Raw genomic sequence first — 15,864 nt, forward strand, 5'->3', positions numbered from 1 at the left:
GTGTGTAGAACTTCTGTTTGGGGTGATGAAAGATTTTGGTGATGGTTGCCCAGCATTATGAATGTCATCAAGGACACTGAATTTTACACCTAAAAGTGGTTAAAATTACAAAGTTTTGTTAGCTTTTTTTTCTGCTAAAAGTTTGTTTTACCACACATAAAATAGTGGGAAAAAAAAAAAATCAGAGGGACATTCAACAGGGCAGCCTTGTAGTGTCTGGGGAAGGAGATGGAAATGGGGAGGTGGCTGATGGTGACTTTTTCTTCCTGAAAAATTGTAGCACAGGGTTTAGAAACAACCTCGTGCCTCAAATCTGGGCAGAGGAGCAGGATCCAGGCCAGTGTTGTACCTGTAAGCCCGTTTTCCCACCCCTGTGGTGTCCCTGCTGCCAGTGCGTTCTCTTGGGCATCCGTCTTCTCCCAGCTCCCTACCAGCAGGGATACCAGCAGCTCCTGGCTTCTGTTTATGCTGCATTTGGTTTGCCCTCAAAGGCATTTAGGTTGTAGCAACAGAGGGTTTTGAAAGAGATTTCTATTTTCTATCAAGTGACCTTCTTGATATTTGTACAGTAGTCAAAGATAGACATCTTATTTTAGAAGTCTTTAAAACAGGAAATCAAGACCTTTTAGAAGGGAGTCACTAGTTTTTTCTTTTTTCCATAATAAACTTGGGTCATTTCACAGACTTCTTCCCCCTCCCTTCTCTGTCGCTGTTGAAACCATAGCACCTCCCACCCTGCCCCACCAGTGATGTGTTCTGCTCACAGTGGATGGTAGGGCTGCAGCTCATGTGTTAGTCCAGATGTTCTGTATGTTGTGCATGCTTTCAAGAATCAGGAAGTTTGAGGAAGGTTAGAAAAGAGCTCAAAGATGTTTTCAAACTAGAACCCAGGTTCAGTGGCTTTTCTACCACCCTGACTCATGAACTGTGAATCTGGGGTTTGGGCCCCCCTCCCAACAGACCAGGAAAGGACTGGTTCAAAATTGGAAATAGTGTACAAGGAGGCCGTATATTGTTATTCTGCTTATGTAACTTATATGCAGAATACATAGTGCAAAATGCCAGACTGGATGAATCGCAAGTTGGAATCAAGATTGCCGGGAGAAATATCAACAACCTCAGATATGTAGATAACACCACCCTAATGACAGAAGGTGAAGAGGAACTAAAGAGCCTCTTGATGAGTGTGAAAGAGGAGAGTGAAAAATCTGGCTTGAAACTCAGCATTCGGTGGCTCGGTGGTAAAGAATCCACTTGCTGATGTGGGAGACGTGGGTTCGATTCGTGTTCCTGGAAGAGCCCACATGCTGCAGAGCAACTCAGTCTGTGCTCCACAGGTGTTAAACCTGTGCTCTAGGGCCCATGCCCTGCAGCAAGAGAAACCTGAGCACCGCAACTAGAGAAAAAGCCCACACAGCAGCAAAGACCCAGCACAGCCAATAAATAAGTAAGTAAGTAAAAACAAAACAAAAAAAAAAAACCTCAACATTCAAAAAACTAAGATCATAGCATCCAGTCCCATCACTTCATGGCATATAGATGGGGGAAAGTGGAAGCTGACTGACTTTATTTTCTTGGGCTCCAAAATCACTGTGGACTGTATGACTGCAGCCATGAAATTAAAACATGCTTGTTCCTTGAAAGGAAAGCTATGACAAACCTAGACAGCGTATTAAAAAGCAGAGACATCAGTCTGCCAACAGAGGTCCACATAATCAAAGCTATGGTTTTTCCAGTAGCATGTATGGATGTGCAAGTTGGACCATAAAGAAAGCTGAGTGCCAAAGAATTGATACTTTTGAACTGTCGTGCTGGAGAAGACTCTTGAGAGTCCCTTGGACTGCAAGGAGATCCAACTAGTCCATCCTAAAGGAAATCAACCCTAAATATCCACTGGAAGGACTGATACTGAAGCTGAAGCTCTGATAGTTTGGCCACTTGATGATAAGAGCCGACTCATTGGAAAAGGCCCTGAAACTGGTAAAGATTGAGGGCAGGAGGAAAAGGGGACAAAAGAGGATGAGATGGCTGGATGATATCACTGACTCAACAGACATGAGTTTGAACAAACTCCGGGAAACAGTGAAGGACAGGGTAGCTGCAGTCCATGGGGTCACAAAGAGTCAGACATGACTAAGCGACTGAACAACAGCTATCGAGTAACCACTCTGGGAGCATGAAGTAGTTTGCATGGTGAGGCTGAGATTTGCGGTGCCGAGAAAACAAAATAAGTGATGCAGGAAATCTCCGTATTATTTGTTGGTTGTTATACAGGGGGTTGAATAGCTCCTTTTATTCCAAGGTGAAGATTTTTCTTTTCTTTCTCTCACTCTGGCTCGAGCCAGAGGAGAGACAAGAGAGGCAGAAGCCCTCACTGACAGGCCACGTTTCTCTCTTCCTTGCAGACCCGAACGGAAGCGGAGGGAGGTCATGCAGATCGCCAACACCACTGTGTCCAGCCGGAGCAGGAACACCACAGTGCTGGACACCTACAACATCACAGACCCGGAAGAGCTCGAGACTGAGTACCCTTTTTTCGAGAGCAGAGTGGACAACAAGGAGAGAACTGTCATCTCCAACCTCCGGCCTTTTACTCTGTACCGAATCGACATCCACAGCTGTAACCACGAGGCTGAGAAGCTTGGCTGCAGCGCCTCCAACTTTGTCTTTGCGAGAACGATGCCTGCAGGTACGGTGTGATCCAGCTCACCCACACCCAACCTACTGGAGCAGACTATGATGTGAAGAGACAGAGGCTGACACTCTTAGTCTCAGTCCTGCTGATTAAAGAATGGTGGTCATCTGCAGGCGACCTGGTAGCCCAGTAGGGAGTGGCATTCATGCAGAGCAACCCCACTCCCACCCCAGTCTATCCATACAAAGTACTTGAGAGCAGGGAGCTTGATTCAGGATTGACTCTTCCTTTTTCTCGTGGGTTTGCATCATGCATTCCCACAGCCCTTTTCTGCCAGGCCCCTCCTGAGTTCCCAGAGTTTCAGTGAAATCCCCAGTGTGCAGCCCTGATTCAGAGTGAGCATCCCTCCTCAGGGTCAGCTCCCATGCAGTCTTTGGTCCTGCTTGCTTAGTCTCCACCTTCCTCTTGTAAGTTAGAAGCTGCCTGTGGCTCAGACAGCCCCACATCCACCTTTCAGGATGGGTGAACTGCAGCATTCGCTTCCCTGCAGAGCTGGCAGGGAACACAGTGTCTGTGTCTGGGGATGGGGCCTCCTGGGTGCAGTTCCAGCACGGATGTGCCTCTGCCAACCGACCCAGCCTTCATCTCTTTACCCTCCCGGGAGAGACGCAGCTCAGCTGATTTCTCAGAGCCCTTCCCAGCTGGCACTTGCAGTGACTTTGCTCACCACCTGGCTTACTACTTTAAGAAAACAAAAGCAAGAGGGCAAGCACCCCAGCCTCCCCTGACAGCTGGAGGAGTTGCTGATTGCACCCCAGCAAGCTTACGCTCAGCACCAGCTTCCTGGCGGCCTCCTCACAGGCAGGCTGGAGGAGCATCCTTCACACCTGCCCAGAAATTGCGTCTGCCGTGTGCAGGTGCAGAGCATGGTCCAGAGCTTAGCCCGCGGGCTGGGGCCGCTGCTTCTGCTCACGCTGTGCCTTTGCTGTGCTGCCAGTATTGATGGCATCACATAGAAGCCAAGAACCAGACCTGAGTGACTGGAATTACCAAGATTGTCTTCCTGTGCTTGAGAGTAGGCTTTTCTGTTGGGGGACCTGAGCGGGAAGGGAGGGTATGATGGCATCTCGAGACTTACAGTCATTAGATTGTTCCGAGTCCAAAACCCCTGCTGTGTGTGTGTGGCCAGGCCAAGAGGAGTCACTGCGGCTGCTGTCCTCTGTCCTCTGTGAGGGGTTGGGGAGGCCGTTCTTAAGTTAGTCCAGTGTTTCTGTCCCTCCTTGGGGGCTGGAATCTAACTTTCTTGCCTGTTTCAATTGTTGCACAGAAGGAGCAGATGACATTCCTGGGCCAGTGACCTGGGAGCCAAGGCCTGAGAACTCCATCTTTTTAAAATGGTCAGAACCTGAGAATCCCAATGGATTGATCCTCATGTATGAAATAAAATATGGATCCCAAGTCGAGGTGAGTCTGGATAGTGGGCACGTGTGGGTGCATTTCTGTTACAGGTGTGGTGTATGTTACACCATGACACCGGGCACCCCCAGTCAGCTGAAGACTGAACGATGGAATAAGGAGGTGAGTCAGTGAGGATTTAGGTCTTTCTGGCAGCCCTATGCTCTTTGAGGAATTTTCACGGTGTGCAAGGAGCTGGCTTATCCTCACCCCCCAAGAAACTGTTTCTTTACAGAAAATGATCTTTCAGCCTGGAGACTGGTCTTAATAACTTAATCTTTCTGAAACTCCTTTTGGTTAAATAAATAAGGTTTGGTTAATGCTTGGGTGTGCTTTCAGTTACCGGAGAACTGCCACCATGTAAAGCTGGTATTTACGCTTTTCTTGCAAGTCGGGGTCAGCGTTCGGTGGGAGGCGAGAGGCCCGGCAGCCACAGCTGCTCATTTCCAGCGTGTGGGGGGGGACTGACGCGACTGTTTTCTTTCCTCCAGGATCAGCGGGAATGTGTGTCCAGACAGGAGTACAGGAAGTACGGCGGGGCCAAGCTCAGCCGGCTCAACCCGGGCAACTACACAGCCCGCATCCAGGCCACCTCTCTCTCTGGGAACGGGTCGTGGACCGATCCCGTGTTCTTCTACGTTCAGGCCAAGAGTAAGGCCGTGGTGGGACTGCTGATGGGGCCGGGCCGGGGACGCCTGGGTCATCTGGTGTTCTGATTCCCGTCACCCACCACTGAGAAGGGGCGCCCTTCTGCCAGCACCCCGTCTGGGAGCTCAGGCCAGGGAGCTGCTGCACGTGGAGTCCCTGCCTCAGAGACCCTCTTCTGAGGGAGTCAGCAAGGGGGCCCTCGCTCTCAGCTTATGTCCAGAGCATTTTACAAAGCACTGAATTGACCATTCTGCCTTCTGCCTCGTCAGGGATGGTCGCTGGGGCTCAGACTCGGGGCTTAGAATCCTAGGGGGGACACAGACCTGGGGGCCTTCTGGTCCAGCCTGCTTCAGGGCAGGAGTTGTCACCGTGACGGAGTCCCAGGCCGAGGCATCGCCACGTCACTGCTCGTTGGTCAGATACAGGTGCGCTTATGAAGCAGCAGCACATACGGAGAGCTCACAGTACGCCATGTGGTGACGGGCTTCCCAGGAGGTTCGAGCGGTAAAGAACCTCCTGCCAGTACAGAAGATACTAGAGACTTGGTTCGATCCCTGGGTCAGGACAATCCCCTGGAAGAGGGCATGGCAACCCGCTCTAGTATTCTTGCCTGGAGAATCCCATGGACAGAGGAGCCTGGCGGGCTGCAGTCCATGGGGTTGCAAAGCATTGGACACAGCTGAAGCAACTTAGCACGCATGCACACACACACTCCCCATTTGGCACAGAGACGGCCGTGTGTTGAGTTTACGCTCAAACCATCAACACGACAGTATTCTTAGAAGGCCATTCTATGTGAGGATTTTTGATTTTAAAACTGAGTTTGTAAAATGTATGAGCACAAGGGCACTGTACTTGCTTGGCCAAGAAAATTCAGTATTTTCGGTTGGTGACATAAATATTCCTTGTTATTTCCATTTTGAGTTCGTACTATTTTGTAGTAGAAACCAGATTTTTAAGATTATTTCATGTTCAGATAGTGGGATCAGACTGGTCGTAACACTGTTCCTGACTGCTTGCTGGAGAAAAAGTGACCCCCGCTTGCTAAGTGGTGCTTCTTTTGGGTTGAGTGGGCATTTCCCACTGCCCTGGTCCCCTCTGGTGTCCACACCTGTGCTGCTCTGGTCCGGAGTCTGAGTTATTGAACTCAGGATTCAATGAATCCAGCAGACCATCTGATTAGTGCCTCAAAGTCCAAGACACACATGATATTTAGAAATCTACGGCATGACAGATACCTAAAGAAGGATGGGGGGGATAGAATTGCCAACCTTGAGGCATCATTTTATGAGCCCGGCACTGTATGAGGAGGGCTAAACAGATGCTTAGATTGTTCCGTCATCTGAAATGGTCTGAATTCTCCATGCGCCCCGCTTCACCTGCTCTTTGCAGTTGGCGGGTGCCATGCCCTCCAGTGCGGGAGCTTTCTCCGTCCTCCCAGAGCCCTCCCCAAAGAAGTGACTTCCTGCCCTGCTCTGCTTCCTGCCTTCCCCTGTCCACATGCGTCCCTCAGGAGCAGAGCCCAGGCTTAGAGGACTCGTGTGGCGCTGTGTTCTTTGAAACAGCAGCACGGGCTTCTGAGGCGCAGTGAGCTTGGCTTGTCGGCGAGAAGACCGCGTCCTCGTCCTGTCTGCCGTCGCCCCCACTGTGAACCCTGTGGGTCCTGGAAGCGGGTGGGAAGCCCAGAGCCCCACTGGTGGCACCTGTCCAGCAGGAGGTGGCAGACATCCCCGGGGAAGTGGATCTGTGTGCCTACTCTACTGTCAGGAGGCTCTTCTGGTGTCAGACCAGATTCCCTCCTGCTAGGATTGAGCCTCCTCTCCTGCCCGATCCTCAGAGGAGACGGAAGCTTTGGAAGCTTTCTGGCAACTGCTGTCCTTTTAGGAGCCCTTCATGTGCTTGAATACTACTAAATTACTCTTCAGGCTTTTCTTCTCCAGACTAAATAATCTCAAGTTTGGGGCCCTTTCTCATAAGCCAGTCTCAGAAACCAATTTTCCAGCCATTCAATCATTTTGTTCTTCTGTGGATGTGTTCCAGTTTCTCCATGTCCCTGTTGAAATGTGAAACTCAAAAAGAACACGGTACAACCTGACCAGTAGTATAAGTGATACAAATAGAAGAACTAGTCCTCAGGGGGCAAAAAAAAAAAAAAACCCCTCTGCTAGCTTCCCAGAAGCCCTGTTAACTTGCAACTGTATTCAAGAACTAGGAAATGTAGGAGCCTGCCTCCATTTCTAGAGCACTTTGATAAAAATACTTTAAAAATTAAAATAGGTTTAATAGTCCTTACAGAATAATAATAATAGTAGTATTTAGTGGCAAAGTAATTATTGATGGGGGGACTTAATAGATGTAACTGGGTCCCCAGTGAGTTCCACCCTCATTTCCACATAGACATTTCTCAAATATCCCACAGGCACTTGAGGTGTGTCGTGCACAAAACCAGAGTCACAGTTGGCACCTTCACAATCCCTCCCGCCTCCGTTCCTCAGCTCAGTCTGTGGCCCCATGACCCACACAGCACCCAATCCAGGAGCCTCATGGCCACCGCTCCTCTTTCCTTCTCTCCTGCCACCCACTTCCCATTCAAACCCACATCTCCTCTTTTCTGCCTCTGAGTTCTCTTTGGAGTCCAGCCTCTGTAGCCGCCACCACCACCTTGGCTCAGAGCCTCTAAGGCACTTACTTCGTGGGGAAAGTGCAAGGTGGGGTACAGGAAGCCTGGGTGCCAAGGCCAGCCCACTGCCTGTGTGACCTTGCGGGGGGCAGGTCATCTCTGAGAGTCTCGGTCATTCGTAGAAAAGGAGCAGTGATTCCCTCGTGAGGTCTGAGTTGGGCAATGCAGAACATGCCTAGGAGCCCCCCCTGGGAGAGGGCAGAGGCCCCTGCCCGCTGCCAGCCACTCAGGCTGTCCTTGGGCACAGCCAGCTCTCCCCACCCAAGTCCCATCAAGTTCACTGCAGGGCTGGGGGGCTCTCCCCTGTTCCTCTTCATCTGCAGAGTACAGTTCACGCTGCTTAGCCTGGACAGGGCCCCTGGGAACCGGCCCTAACTTCTCTGCAGCGTCACTTCCAGCCATGCTCTGCTTGGCCAGCTTCTCCTGACTCCCTCCACACTCTTGTTCCCTCCGTGCCTCCTTGCAGTGCGTGTAGTCCACTTGTCTGGTGCTTCTGCTCCCTGTGGACATGTTGATTGCCAGCGTCCGGCTGAATTTTCTAAGCATGTGGATCAGTGTCCAGCCTGTCATCTGTCGTCTAAGAGCTGAGCGTGGTGATGAGCAGGTGTGGGCTCTGTGGTCTCAGACTGTAACCGTGGCCTCTGATGTTTGGGGAGAATTCAGAGCAGCTTTGGCAAGGGGTATCATCCAATTACTCTTGTTTTTTTAAGTTGTCTGTGGAAGTGTCTTAAGACGGATTGAGCTTGAGCACTATATACATAAAAATCTATTCATCTTATTTTAGCAAATGTATGCAATGTCATTAATAGTCGTCTGTGTGTGTCTGTGTGTGTCTATGTGTGTGTACTCAGTTGTGTCCAACTCTCTGCAGCCCTGTGGGCCGCGGCCCACCAGGCTCCTCTGTCCATGGGATTTTCCAGGTGATAACACTGGCATGGGCTGCCATCTCCTACCCCAGGGATTGAACCTGTGTCTCCCAGGTCTCCTGCATTGCAGGCGGATTCTTTACCACTAAGCCACCAGAGATTAGTTTACTTGAATCCATCATTTGAGTTATTTCAGAATATACTTAGGTTGACAATAAAATGACTCTATTTCTCAGTATGCACTTCTTTAATATTTTTGCAAATGACTTGGTTTTCTCTTTTTTTGTTATAGCCAACTAGAATTCCTAGTTCATGTTAAGCAATAGAGGAATTCTCAGGGTTTTTTTTTTTCATACTTTCAACTAAATATGAAATATGTTCATCTCCTGACATGTTTTCATTTCTGGCTTGTTTCTGCAGCAACGTATGAGAACTTCATCCACCTGATCATCGCTCTGCCCATTGCGGTTCTGTTGATAGTGGGAGGGTTGCTTATGATGCTGTATGTCTTCCATAGAAAAAGGTGAGTGCCTTGGTGTGAAGTTCAGACACTTGCTGCTTTGGACTGATTTAATGATTTAAACCTGAGTTAAGATGAACTTTTTGAGGAGTTTAAGGAACTATCTTATGGATCAGAAAATCTGATTTTCCAGTCAAATGTTCTTTAAAGAAAAAGAGAACATTTTCTAATGATTCAACAGCAGAAATAATTTTTTTCTTGAGTCTGGTTGACCCATCACAGATATTGCTGCTTCTGCACAGCTTTTTCAAACATGGTATTTTAACCCTGTCCATAAAATAAGCTTTCAATTTCTAATGAAGTAAAGAAAGAAATGTTTCTAATTTGAGGCCAAGGAGGAAGCCAAGAGAGGCGTTAGGGTGAGCTGTCCTGATGGTACTCCCCTTCCCCATTCCTCCCGGTCCTTACTGAATCAGAACAAATAAAACAGATGAAAGTACAAACAGAAATGTGTGGGCTTTTTTTTTTTTTTTCCCTAACCTAAATTTCATCTTTTTGGCAGAAATAGCAGCAGGCTGGGAAATGGAGTGCTGTATGCCTCTGTGAACCCGGAGTATTTCAGCGCAGCTGATGGTAAGTCCCTGCCTGAGGTCCCAGCTCGGGAGCTTTTGAGTGTTACTAATTCAGGGGAAGAGGTTTGCGTTGTTTTGAGGTACATTTGACCTCAGATCTGTCTTCATTAATACTTTCTTTTTTTAAAAAACAAAGTTTTGAGCAGTTCACTGCATGTGTCAAAAATTCTCGGACTGTCTGAGCTGCCCCAAGAGAAGACGGGCTTCAGAGATGAATGTGGCCAGCACAGTAATTCATTTATTTAATTGCCTGAAATTTTCTGCTAGAATGAAAAAAGCTGTGTAATTGTCAACATCTAGTTGGAAGATATGCTGCAGCTGACAAAGCAGTCCTTTTAAACTAGTTTTACCTCGAGTTTCATGTTTTTAAAATTGTCTTTGATCACCATGGCTTCTCAGCTTTCCATATCTTGGAGATTTTCTGTTCATTCCCTCCTGACTGGGGCCTTCATACCCTCATGGCCCATTCACATCCCCTCTGGTGATTACTTGTGAGAGCTGTTTATTTAAACAGCTGAGAAGGTCTGACTTGGAAGTTGGATCGTTCCTTTTCCCCCCTTTTTTGCTATCTTGTCTTCCTAGTTTGCCAAAATCCAAACTTTTCAAAGTTAGTCGGGGTGAGCCCTTGGCCATTGGGTGCCTCTAACTGGCCCTTTGCTAGGGGCATTCACAAATGCCTACCCATTTAATCCCTACATCCTTATGAAGATGAAAGTGTTAGGCACTTAGTCATGTCTGACTCCTTGCATACCCATGCATGGACTGTAGCCCGCCAGGCTCCTCTGTTCATGGGCTTCTCCAGGCAAGAACACTGGAGTGGGCAGCCATTCCCTTATCCAGGGGATCTTCCTGACCCAGGAATCAAGCCCTGGCCTCCTGCATTGCAGGCAGATTCCTTACCATCTGAGCCACCAAGAAACCCTGTAGGATGGATTTTCTGATGCTTCTCTGTCTCTTCATTGGGGGATGAGGCTCAGAGAAGAAACACGCCCAGGTCACAGAACTAGGCGGTTGAGAAGTCAGGGTAAAGCAGTCCCAGGCACCTTGTTAACGTGTGATGCTGTGGAGAAGGATTGTGAGGTTCTGGGGGTATTGGAGGCAGCTCTTCCATAGGAAGAGCTGGACCCAGTCTGTCAAATGCATAAAGAGTAGAATTAATTTAATGTGTTCAGAAAATTGTTTGACTCGCTCATGCTTCAGAAGTAGAAGTGTATATGCAAGAGACATGAAATAAAGAGTCCTGATTGTTCTAACTGCTCATCCTCATCAAATGAGGAAATGATTTAAAGCACTATATATATAAGTGTGTGATTTTTACTACTGTGATTTCTTTAATAATTTCTAATTCAAATTGTGTTTACAATAGAACCAGTCAAAAGCAGAATCCTCTGAATGGGAATCAGATGTAGAATGATGAGGATATTATAAAGGTTTCATGAAGCTATATTTTTAAAAGTCATATATGTGCTTCCTTGGTGGTCTAGTGGTTTAAGAATATGCCTTGCAATACAAGGGACACTGATTTGATCCCTGGTCGAGGAAGATCCCGCATGCCAGGGAGCAGCTAACCCCTTGAGCCATGGCTGCTGGGCATACACTCACAAACCCACGAGCCACAGGTACTGAAGCCCGCACACCTGGAGCCTGAGCTCTGCCACAAGAGAAGCCTCCGCGGTGAGAAGCCTGCTCAACAACCAGAGAAAGCCTGCGTGCCGCAGCAGAAGCCCACCACAGCCAAAAATAAAATGGATAATGTTTTAAACTAAAAGGCATATATGCGTACACACATACCTATACCTCTGTTTGTGTGTGTATAAGGCACAGAGAACGTTCTGGAAGGATACATGCCAAACTTAAAAGAGTAATTGCTTGTGGAGAGGGTCTTTTTCTTTAAAAAAAAAAAGATGATTTTTATGCATTGTTTATGTAAATGTAGTTTTTAATCAATTAATCTAACATAGCTTATTATTATTTGTTTATTAATAACTTATTATTGATATAGGAAAATGTAAGGCCACTCCCCTGCTCTGTCGGTTTGGAGTAAGCCTGCTGTAGAGAATAAAGCATATAAGATTGGCATTTGCAGCTTTGACTATGAAGTATCTAGGAAGTTTGAGAGAGCACAAGCAAATCAGACTCTAATGGCGATTTGAATTCAAGTTCTGTGTCTTTCCAGAGTGCTTTCATAATATAATCTCTTGATTCTTTAAAAATGAAACAAAGCTTACTGTCACTCAGGCCAACAGGTAGAAATCCTGTCACCTTATTTGAACTTAATTTATTTGGCCTTTGGACAAGCATCTTATAGCTAGTTTCCTCAAAGGGCAACAAAATGACATCGCAGTTCAAAAATGCTTAAAAAACTTCTCTCTCCGAAAGCTAATCTGCATGTCACCATTCTCCAAGCACACTGAAAATCCGCTCCAGGGAAACGCTGATAGCATTGTGCACATAAGCCTCTGCTGCCCGGCAGGGCTTAGGACTGCTGGCTAAAGTCAGAGCTCTTGGGTTGAATTGAGAGAAGGGATTGTGAGTATTGACTTCAGCCACCTCCAAGGGATGAATGTGATTGGTTTTAACTCCGTGTTTCCTGGCGTGCTACATAGCTAATTCTGATTAAAAGCAAGCCTGGATTTTCAGAGATAAATGGATATAGACTGTCTCTTTATACTTTCTGAGGGGTATCAGAAAGAGTCTTACCTACTGGGATGTCTTGCGTACTTACTCTCCTAAGCAAGCATCAGCCTCCTCTTCCAGGCTATAAACTGTCTAAGCTGTATGGAGGGTGGAATTCCATTTGTGACATTCCTGAACACATACCTACCTACTATGAAATACAAAAATGTATGTGAAAGAAAATTCTATATTGATTAACATAGTTCATATTGGACATTCCTTAGAGATGTAAATTGGTGGTATCTCCTGGGCGTGATTCATAGACATCTTTACGAGGGAGTTAGGATACAGCTGTCAACCCACTTCTTCTCTTACATCCAGCCGAAGGCCCACAGTTAACATCTAAAAGCATAAAGGCAACCACAGGTTCCCAGTCTTTCTGCATTTCTGAGCCAGGACCATCTCTTTCTGATCAGTGGAGCCAGCCAGGGGTTCCCCTCTCAGACAAGCACATGAGCATGCAGTATTAGAAGAATACGGTTATAATTGAAATTTCTTATGGATCTGTGGAACAAGTACATTTTATTTTAGTTCTCACCTACCCATCAGAGTGGTCGGATGGATTTTCTTCCGTTTTCTTTCTTTCCTCCCTTCTTCCTTTCCCTCTTTCTTTCTCTTTCTTCCTGCCTAGAATTATTTATTTTCTTAAACCAGCTTGAATCTGACCAGAAGCATAGGCTGGAGAGGAAATCATATTCAGGCTTAGTCATCGTCAGGCCTCATTCCCTAGCCCCTCACCCCAGTGGTGGGGGGTCCCTGAGTTCACAGAGCCCAGGCCCAAGTCCTGGGGAGACCCTTCTGCTCATCAGCTGTCCCTTCCTCCATGCTGGTCACCACTGACTACTCCTCGGTAGTAATGAGCAGTGAGACAGAGCTCATCGCTTCCATAGTCACTCAGTGCCCCAGGGTTTCTGACTCTGTCCAGGCTAGAGCAGAGCTACCCATGAAAGTGTTAATGCCAGCCCTGTAAGAAACCTGAAATGTTTCTAGTAGCCACATGTAAAATTGGAAAAACAAACTAGTGAAATACATATTGATAATGTTTTCTTTAACTCAGTATATCCAAAGTAGTATCAGTTTTAATATGCAGTCAGTATAAAAATTATTGAAGTATTACATTATATTTTGAAATCCAGTGTGAGTTTTATACTTACAGCAACATCTGAAATTGGACAACTTTGTGTTTCTTACTTGCCATTGGTATCTTTGAATTATCTGGAAATCCGTGGGGACTTGAAAACCTAATGTTTGACTGTACAGTGGCCTTGCTGAAATCCCTAGCCTGCAGGAGATGCCAGAACAAGCCACATACCCGTGTCCCCCGATGCTCTCCTCTGTGGGCTTCAGGAAGTGGCAAAGTCCTCCTTGGCCTGGAGTTTGCCCAGACTGTGTTCTGCCCACCCCTGGTCCCGCTGGCTCAGCTCCGGCCTCTTCCTTCTCAGTGTACGTGCCTGACGAGTGGGAGGTGGCCCGGGAGAAGATCACCATGAGCCGGGAGCTGGGCCAGGGCTCCTTTGGGATGGTCTACGAAGGCGTGGCCAAGGGCGTGGTCAAGGATGAGCCCGAGACCAGGGTGGCCATTAAGACGGTGAACGAGGCCGCCAGCATGCGCGAGCGGATTGAGTTTCTCAACGAGGCCTCGGTGATGAAGGAGTTCAACTGCCACCACGTGGTAAGAGTGGGCCCTGGGTGTGGGCCACACACACTCACCCCGGCTTCCAGGGGGCTCCCCGTCACCCCGCTCTTCCCTTACACGCTGTGCACACAACACGGAGATTCCAGATGCGGTGCAGGGCCGGCCCGTGAGCCCCAGGGGCCCGTCATCCCGCTCTGCTCCGGCCCGGCAGCCCCGGCAGCGGGGGAGCCTGGTCGTGGGGGGTTCTCACCCGCTCAGCTCCTCTTTCTTTCCTCACAGGTGCGCTTGCTGGGCGTGGTGTCCCAGGGCCAGCCGACGCTGGTCATCATGGAACTGATGACCCGGGGGGACCTCAAAAGTTATCTCCGGTCTCTGAGGCCAGAAATGGAGGTAAGTTTCGATTTTCATCCTCATCCCATGTCATCTGTTCCCTTTCCTTTAGAACCTTCCCCAGAAGATGCTGTGCCTTTAAATTCATGTACTTTTCTTGCTGCATGCTTGGTTCTCCGTCCTTTATAGCCGCAGTCCCCAACCATTTTGGCACCAGGGACTGCTTTCATGGAAGACAGTTTTTCCACAGACCAGAGCCGGGGGATGATTTGGGGATGATTCGAGCACATTACATTTATTGTGCACTTTGTATGTATGCTAAGTCGCTTCAGTCGTGTCCAGCTCTTTGCAACCCTGTGGACTGTAGCCCTCCAGACTCCTCTGTCCATGGGATTCTCCAGGCATACCGGAGTGGGATGCCATTTCTTCCTCCAGGGGATCTTCCCAACTTAAGGATCAAACCCACATGTCCTGCATTGCAGGCCGATTCTTTACCCACTGAGCCACCTTAAGGGAAGCCCTTATTGGGCACTTTATTTCTAATCTAATGCCGATGCTGATCTGACAGGAGGTACTGGTCGGTGGCCCAGAGGTTGGGGACTCCTGCTTTATACGAAGGAGTTCCCTGACTATAGGGAGACCTGGATCTTCAGTGAGATGCCCTTGCCAGTATGCAGATACCCTGTTAACCAAACCCCTGTGGGATTTTGCTGCTACCTCATTCTCTCTACCCCCGCGTGACCTCCTCCAGCACCATCTCTCCAATTCCCACCTACAGACCCGTCCACACTGCTGCCTCCCTGTAGCCTTTCCTGCCCCCTACTCTGTCTGGGGGTACCCATCTCTGCTGCCTCCTCTTGGGCCGAGCTCGTCAGAGTTCAGTGTCAGGTTGACCTGACTCCTCTGCCGGGATGGCTTCCCCCAGGTTGGTGCACAGACTCCCACTCCCTCATCAGCCCCCGCCTCACGTGCTCCTTCTCCCCTCCCGTGGGCAGTCTGAGCTGTTGAGCCGAGGGAGCCCTATTTCTGAAAATGGGGCTCCCCTCCTGCATCCGCATTCCAGCTGACTTCAGTCAACGTCTTGCTTGAGCTTCTGAATGATCACCGCCTCAGCTGAACTCATGATCTCTGCCTGGTCTCAGGAAAAATATCAATTTGTATTACAAGCTTCAGGTTCATCACTGTGGTGTGTCTCCTTCGGCAGCGTGAACCCAGCTTTTAATAATTTGGAGACATGACTTTTAAGAGAGTAGTTCTAGGAGTAAACTGGGAGATAAATACTTAGAAGGAATACCAGCCACATCTGCCTTCCACTTGACTGCCTCGCTGGGTCTCCGGTCCTCACTCGGATCTTGACCTTGCTGCCTATTGAGGAAGCACTGGGTCTGCTGTACGGCCTTGGGTCCTGCCCTTTCTTTACCCTTTTTGAATGTCTGCAGCCTGTCTCTGAGCTTAATCCTTTGTTTTCTTCTTTTAATTGGCAACTGAATCATCTCCCAAATAGTAGTTGCTTAATTTTTGTTCCAAGCACTCGTTCACACGTGGCTTCCTTTACTCACAGCCGATGGGTGTGGTTCTGCGAGGCCCACGGAGCCCCTTGTGGACTGAGGCCCCGAGCAGGGTGGTTTGCGACACGCCCACCCTTTGTTCTGCCTGGCGGGGCGCCCAGCTCCCCTGGACCGCAGTGCTTTGCCCCAGCCCGCTCTGTGATTCCCAGACCAGCACAAGGAGAGAGGCTTCATCAGCTGGTGGCTGGAGACGTGGCAGCGTGTTTCCTATCAGGTTCATTGACGCCACCTCTGAGGAGCCTGAAGAACTCGCTTCCTTCGTCCCCAGTCTCAGCCTC

At 48.5% G+C, this 15,864-nt stretch overlaps 1 protein-coding gene across 3 annotated transcripts in view; it reads left to right on the top strand.

Moving 5' to 3' along the window:
- IGF1R (insulin like growth factor 1 receptor) overlaps positions 1-15,864 on the top strand; it is a 300,365-nt gene that overhangs the window by 257,125 nt on the left and 27,376 nt on the right. For all 3 annotated transcript variants that reach the window (XM_043489499.1, XM_043489500.1, XM_043489501.1), the window contains 7 exons: positions 2,406-2,689; positions 3,963-4,099; positions 4,582-4,741; positions 8,705-8,807; positions 9,307-9,377; positions 13,495-13,724; positions 13,968-14,078. In XM_043489499.1, coding sequence (XP_043345434.1) covers positions 2,406-2,689; positions 3,963-4,099; positions 4,582-4,741; positions 8,705-8,807; positions 9,307-9,377; positions 13,495-13,724; positions 13,968-14,078 — 1,096 coding nt within the window. The remainder of the gene's footprint in view (positions 1-2,405; positions 2,690-3,962; positions 4,100-4,581; positions 4,742-8,704; positions 8,808-9,306; positions 9,378-13,494; positions 13,725-13,967; positions 14,079-15,864) is intronic.

Source organism: Cervus canadensis, chromosome 17 (assembly GCF_019320065.1).
Source record: "Cervus canadensis isolate Bull #8, Minnesota chromosome 17, ASM1932006v1, whole genome shotgun sequence".
In the NCBI taxonomy this organism is placed as follows: Eukaryota; Metazoa; Chordata; class Mammalia; order Artiodactyla; family Cervidae; genus Cervus; species Cervus canadensis.